The sequence below is a fragment of the Berghia stephanieae genome, chromosome 7 (genome assembly GCF_034508935.2).
Source record: "Berghia stephanieae isolate SIO BIC M18660-M18661 chromosome 7, UCSD_Bste_1.3, whole genome shotgun sequence".
NCBI lineage: Eukaryota > Metazoa > Mollusca > Gastropoda > Nudibranchia > Aeolidiidae > Berghia > Berghia stephanieae.
In genome coordinates, this window is record NC_088366.1 from 52,102,193 (window position 1) to 52,109,692 (window position 7,500).

The 7,500-nt window shown below is 39.6% G+C and overlaps 1 protein-coding gene across 6 annotated transcripts in view; it reads left to right on the forward strand.

The window, feature by feature from the left end:
* LOC144977459 (uncharacterized) overlaps positions 1 to 7,500 on the forward strand; it is a 10,935-nt gene that overhangs the window by 3,186 nt on the left and 249 nt on the right. For 5 of the 6 annotated variants that reach the window (XM_078922700.1, XM_078922704.1, XM_078922701.1 and 2 more), the window contains exon 2: positions 1,308 to 7,500. This exon is cut by the window's right edge and continues 249 nt beyond it. In XM_078922700.1, coding sequence (XP_078778826.1) covers positions 3,099 to 7,500 — 4,402 coding nt within the window. In that variant the 5' untranslated portion in view covers positions 1,308 to 3,098. Of the gene's footprint in view, positions 1 to 71; positions 333 to 1,307 lie in introns of those variants that run through there. The other variant, XM_078922703.1, reaches the window with a different exon arrangement.

Below are 7,500 nucleotides of genomic sequence, written 5' to 3' on the forward strand. Positions count from 1 at the left end.
CTACTACTACTACTGCTAATACTACTACTACTAGTTTAAGGTATCTGTCAATTTGTACTTTATCAAATGAGATTTTCGAAAAACATGGCCTGATGGCTGATAAATTAAACTTTGCGAAGCTAATAGAGGGAATGAAATTGACACCACTCAGCTCTTTGTTATTGTTTTTAGAAAGACATTTTGGTGATTAGTTGTAACTAAATTCTATCAATCAGACTTTACACGTTTAAATAGTTTTGAGTTTTGGTACGTTATATGCGGCTGGAGGATGTTGTGATTATTTTACCTAAACGCCTAGTATCAATAACCTCACGGTCTGAAAGCTGTATTAGGTCAGTGTGAACTTTTCTTTTCTTTACCTCCGGTGTCACTTGCGGCTATGTGGTCTAGTGGTATGACACTCGCTTTCGGATCGGAAGGTCCTGGGTTCGAGCCTCGCTCGGCGCATAGTTGAGTCCTTGGAAAAGACTCTTTACTCAATTCTCTCACCGTACTCAGATGTAAAACGAGTACCTAGTACCTGGCCGTTTACAGTTGTCTCTGACCGAAAAAAATTGTAACATCGCCTAAATGTCCCGTCCTAAATGTTAAATGTTGCTGTTGGCCGGCCAGGGACCCCTTGTAAAGCGCTTTGAGCACATTTAGCGGATATTGTTCTATATAAAAGCTCATTTTCTCTGTCCGAAAATTGTAATATCGCTTAATACTACTAAGCGTCATGTCACGTCCTACGTGTTAAGTGTTGCTGTTAGTCAGGGACCCCTCGTAAAGCGCTTTGAGCACGTATAGTGGATATAGCGCTATATAAAAGCTCAATTTTTTTTTTGGGGGGGGGGGGGATGCGCAGAATAGCGCTAGCTGTTCATTATATTTATTTATATGTTACAGTGAATGACGTAATCAGTCGGATGGTGAAAAGGTTTGAACTGAGATATTGCCACGTTTAGTTAGAAGGTCAATTTTGATCAAATATAATGATTTCTTGTCATAAATTAATGATTAAATCAACCCTATTTGTACATTCGGGAAATATCAAAAATTAATTTCACTTCTAAATATTTTTTTACAGCTAGTCAAGTTGAAAAAGTATGAAATTCGAGAAACATTGCTGGATACATTTCCCATTAATCTAACCATAACTTCATGAAAATAAACAAAACACCCGATTTACTTCAAATAAAAATAAAAATGCTCTGGTGAGCATATTCTTTCAGAAAATGCAAATCCAAAATTTTCACCTTCCGACTGATTATGTCATGCGCTGACACATAATATTTATATCCATTTATCTTCATCCAATTTCTCAGATGAGTCATCCATCCATTCTGGACGCTTCAAAAGAAACAAGTCTACATCACGGCAGCAGCCTCTTATGGTTTTCACACTACTACTATGTTATGACGATCGACCCAATCAGCAAAGTCCGGTCTGCATTCGTGCACCGTCGCAAACCCGCCGGGTAGCATCGTCACAACACACCGTTCGACTAGATGCTCTGCCGTCTCTTGCCCACAGCGGGAACATGTTGGACAGGTAGAAAGACCCCACCGATGAAACACATTGAAGAACGCCTCCATTATAAGAAAGGAATGAAACAACTCACCGCAATGAAACAACGTTTGCACCACAACTATCTTGACTTAAAGGGGAATTTATGTTATTCTGTTCTGCACGCAAAAAAAGACGCTCCTTTTTGGTTAAATCTATTGCAATAAATAATTTTCTTAAAGGAAACTTTTGAAAGTATTCTTATTCAGGCAGGCTTTTGAGTTGTGGGCCTAATAGTTTTTGCATTTTTTTGGTTACCTATTGTCTTTGTATGTTAAGCGTCTTAGAGCTCTTTGTGGATTTTGTGCGTTGTATAAATTAATTATTAGATTGTATTAAAGCTACAATACTCAAATGGCCTCCTCACTCCATCCCAAGACAGATGCTCAAATAAAAATGCACGACTACCAAAAGCAGGATGTCGAAAATTGTTGTGACGTCGATAAGACCAAGAACAGAAAATTCCTACCACACACACGTCAATGTCTTCAACCAATCAAAAGACTGAGAGTAACTTTATCCATTTCTGCATCCTACGAAAAAGTTGAAGACCTGAAAACTGTAATCAGAGAAGCGCTTGATACTCCTGCCGGCGGTAAATTTGAAATCAACTTCAAATCGTACACTCTAATGCTGACAAATAAAGTTTCCAATTGCGGTTTCGAAATAGTGACGAATAAAGAAATTGTCGTAGTTGAACAATGTGTTGCGAGAATGGTGGCGAGGTTGCGAGAAAGGCTGAAGACAAACGTTGAGGTCAAAACGTCTGAGGACAATTATGGTAACTCAAATCAAGAATATTATAAAGAAAAACAGGGTTATTCTCAAAACCCGAGAAATGAAAATAGAAAAAGCGCCGAAAAACAAGAAAAAGACAGAAAATTGATGTGTTAAAGAATCACGGTGAGCGAAGCGATGGATTCCAACAGACGAAACATGAAAAGCAAATACAGTGTTGTGACAAAACCGGCCAATCAGATAAACACATAGAAACCATACAGATTGAATCCAATGTGTCATCTGACAAAAATGACAAACCAGAAGAAAATGGCGTTTTTGAAACAAGACAAAGATCATTACAAGACACAATCAAAAAACAAGAAAAACCAAAGACATATTCCGAATCCAAAGCGGATACTGACAAAACGGTATCGTTAAATCAGAAACCGATTAAAAAAGAAAGTAATTTACAAGATCCGATAAAGAAAAAAAGAAAACGAAACAACAGTGCTGGCACCAAAAGATATGGAGACAAAATTGGTAACTCAAATCGAGGACGATACGTCAAAAAGGAAAGCACTTCAGAAAACGCAACATGTAATGCCCAAAAAACAGTAGAACAAAGAGGAGAACCGCAGAAGATTGATGACTCAAGTACACATTCTAAAAGTTATTGTGAATCAGACGCCTCAAACACTGTCAGAGACACAAGGACTTCACACAACCAAGAAGACCCAGGAAAATCGAAGTCAATTGAAGCTGACAAAAACGATAAAAGTAACCAACAGGAAAATGTTCATAAAAGACGTATTGAAGACATTCTGCGGAAAATGGAACATAAAAAAGGGAAAGTTTTAGCGAAACACGATATCAAGGTTTCATCTTTAAGGACACAAATAGAAAATTTACACCTCCATGGGGGAAATATTGCAGAAAGAGAAGCAGTTGAAGATAAACTGAAAGAAGCCCTGAGTCAAAGAATGGAATTCATTTGTAGATGTAAGGCCATCTGGAGATCAATTAAAGGAATGGAATCATCTCTGGAAAACGAACCGGGCTTACACAAGGCGAAGAATGATTTCGGAGTCGAGTGCAGCCGTCTGTCAAATGCTCTTCCAATATATGGCCGTCGTGAGGATATCATCAGCCATGTGAAACACAATCAGGTATCGGTAATACTGGGTGAAACTGGCTCTGGAAAAAGCACTCAGATATGCCAATATCTTTACGAATCAGGAAATGCAGACACTGGATTAATTGTCTGTACTCAGCCAAGGAAAGTAGCGGCTGTGCAACTGGCGCATAGAGTGGCCCAAGAAATGATTGTAAACACAGGTGAACTTGTCGGTTTTAAAACAGGAAATAGGAAGAAGACGACTAGTAATACAAAGATTGTTTTCATGACTGACCATGCTTTGTTGAATGAATGCTTGGAAGATAGAGATTTTCAGAAATATTCTTGTATCATCGTGGATGAGGCCCATGAGAGAAGCATCTACACCGATATTTTGCTGGGAATGATTAAGGCACGTCTAGAAAAAAGACATGATTTGAGAGTTGTCATAACATCGGCTACCATAAACCCTAAACTGTTCATCAAATACTTTCAATGTCCAGAGGAAATACGAGTTTCAGGAAGAACTTTTCCCGTGGAAATATTTTACTCGGAGTCATTAGATGATTTCGAAAATTACGAAATTAAGGCTATTGCCAAAGCAATTGAAATCCATAGAAATGAAACAGAAGGGGATATTTTGGTCTTCCTTACATCCCCTACTGAAATACAGCGTTGCATTGAGGAGTTTTGTAGAATTCTGAAAGATAGGAATGATTTCAAATGTTTTCCACTGCATGGGCAGCTTTTGCCCGATGAACAAAGACAAGTTTTTCCAAAGCTTAATGACGGTGTAAGAAAAGTAGTGTTTGCCACAAACTGTGCTGAAACCTCCCTCACGATTGACGGGATAAAATATGTCATCGACACTGGGGTCTCCAAAGAAAAGAGATATGATGCCAAAAAGAACATGAATCTTTTGGGTGTCCAAATGATCAGCCAAAGTTCGGCCCAGCAAAGGATGGGAAGAGCAGGGCGTAGTGCAAGTGGTAAATGTTACAGGCTCTTTTCTGAAGAAGGATACACAGCGATGAGGGAAATAAGCGAACCGGAAATTTTGTGTGTTCATCTTGGACAGACCATTCTGAAACTTGCCGAGTTGGGAGTGGATATTCTTGACTACGATTTTGTGGAGTCTCCCAGTGACGAGGCTCTTCACGCAGCCTTGGAGACTTTAGAGTTCTTGGGTGCTATAGATAATAAGAAAATTACGGAGGTGGGACGATGGATTTCAAAACTACCATTTGATCCAAAACTCGGCTACCTTGTTTATAACGCCAACAAAGAAGGCTTGTTGTACGATGCAATTGTATTAGCTTCTGTTGCAAGCAATGGATCTGACATATTTTACAGAGGTCTTACCGAGAAAGAGGCTCAGATATCGGCATGGAGCAAAGCTCAGTTTGGATTCGAAAGTGGTGATATAATCACTTGGTACACGATTTACCAAATGTGGGAATCAATGTTATCGGTGAATGAGAGAAAACAGTGGTGTTGGACAAACAGCATTAACTACAAAAGCTTGACTTACACAAAATCTTGCGTTGACGAGACAATCGCTGCTATGTACTGTGAGATGAAACTACATGTGGTAAAACAGTATTCGAATAAGCCTTCGTCTTTAACAGTTCTTAAAAAACTCATGCTCAGGGCGTATGGACGTTCACTTTGTCACTTCATGGGTCACAGCAGGGCGGGATATTTTTCTGTCTCCAACGAACGTAGGGTCCATATTCATCCATCTTCTACCATCACTGCACAAAATCTTCAACCGAAATGGTTGATCTTTGTGGAATTGGTAAAAACCTCCAGGGAGTTCATCAAAGGAATTTTGGCGGTGAAGGAGGAATGGATACAAGAGGCTATTGGTAAAGGATATTTGGATTTTGACATCACCAAAGTGAAGGAGGAAATGTTGACAGCAGTACACAAGGAAGAACTAGGCACGAATGTGTTTAGAACTGTAGTCGGACCGCGTTATTCTAATATTCAGTCTCTGGAACAAATGTGTGAAGGATTTGGAGTGAAACAGCCAATCTTAGAGGCAGACAGAGAACTTGGAACTATTTCTATTTTCTCGTCCGATTCAGAGATACACGGAGACATTGTGAACCAATTGAAGGAGATAAAAGCTAATGCGATAAAAATATTAGAGAAAGAAGAATCGGAATTCAAGATACTCAACCAACATTCAAATAGTTCTAGTAATGTAAGAGTTATTTTAGGTTCTGGAGCTTGTGTCAAACAAATATTGATGCCTTATCAAACTACTGAAGTCTTGCTGAGAAAAGTAGGGGATGCGACTGAGGACGATATAGAAATGAAATTCAGCGCGTTTGGTGACATTTTGGAGATCATTCAGTTCAATTGTCTGGAGCCATGGGGCTTTATAAGGTATCGATCTGCAGAAGAAGCAGCCATTGCTGCTGACAGGACTAATGGTGACAAAAATATGGTCGGCTCTCTAAGATTTCAGAAAGGTTCCAAGAGCATAAAAAACATATTTGAGGCCAAAGTGACTTGGGTCAGGCGGCCGAGAACAGGGGATGGTACGGCTTTTATAACGTGTGATCCAATTGACAAACCTGATCTGATTGGAAAAAAGATCCTGATAAACGGGCGTTATCAGACAATCAGACTCTCCAGAACAAAGAACAAATCCTCCAGAGAGACTGACACCGACGTGAAACAAGATCTAGTTATTTCTAATATTGGGCAAGATATCTCAGAGACATTACTGAAAGATATAATAAGGAAAGACGTGTTGGACGATGAAGATATTAAGATGAAAATATATATCCCAAGGAAACAAGTTCCAGTCCCGACATACGGGGAACTAGACGCTACCAAGGCTAGATTGAAGCTATTGATTGACCCTGAGAATGAAGAAACCTTTGACGTCAAAATGATTGTACCGGATTTAAATAGCTCGCATCAAACAGCGTTTCTCCACTTCAATGACCCTGTGAGAGGATTGCGTGTTTGCCAAAGACTTGAACAATCTATTAAGATCGATTCTACACCAGTGAAGATAATTCCAATACTCAGAACAACCATTCTTGTTCCCAAGAAAATCAAGAGCGTTTGTAATGGACAAATGGAGGAGTTGTTCAGAAGCCTGAAGGAAGATCTGGGAGTGGATCTTGAGTGGAAGAAAGTGGAATCAGACCACGTCATTACTATACGGTCTGATAATCCGGAAAGTGTTGTAAAGGCGCGAGAATGCATCACTAACGAATTAGAGGGCGAGACTATAGATTGTAACCGAGTCAAGACGTGTCAATGTTTGTTGACTGCTGCCGGGCAAAACTATCTAAAGGAAACTCAGAAGAAGACAGGCTGTGTCATTATAGCTGATAAGAAAACTAAAATCATTCACATGTATGGAACATGCTCAAAGGTTACTCAAGCAAATATTCTTATTAATAAATTTTTGAAAGAAAATGAAGGGGGAGTGGGAAAAGTCTTGAATCTGAAGGGTTCCGGGAAACCTCCAGGCTTGATGAAAGCTCTGGTGGTTAAATATGGGCCTCTCCTTGACGGACTGAAGGACAATTTCAAGTTATATTCTGTCAAACTGAATTGCAGATCCCATATTCTGAAATGCTTTGGAACAGAGGCATCGATAAAGGAACTGGAAAAGTTTATGTTTTCTCTAGAGAAAGAGTTATTTTGGACTGACCTTGCCTGGAGTTGCAACAGGATGAAGATGATGCCAGAATGTGTGGTTTGTCTGGAAGACATTGTGGACATCAATCAGGACTTGTATCGCCTGGAGGCATGTGGACATCCTTATTGTAAATCCTGTTTCCAGCACCATACACTTAGCTGTATAGAAAACGATGAGTTTCCTCTAAGGTGCGATGTACATTATTGTACAAAGTCGCTGGTATTGAAAGATTTACGCTACGCAATTACCCAAAAATGGATTACAGAAGAAAAACTTGTTCATTCATCTCTCAACCACTTCGTAAGAGCCCAGCCCGATAAATATAAATTCTGCCCGACCGCTAACTGCCCTGTTGTATATGAAGTCACCCTTGACGAGAACGGTTGTGAGTTTCACTGTTCAGCATGTTTCGCCAGGACGTGTAGTTCGTGTCATGTAGCATTTCATG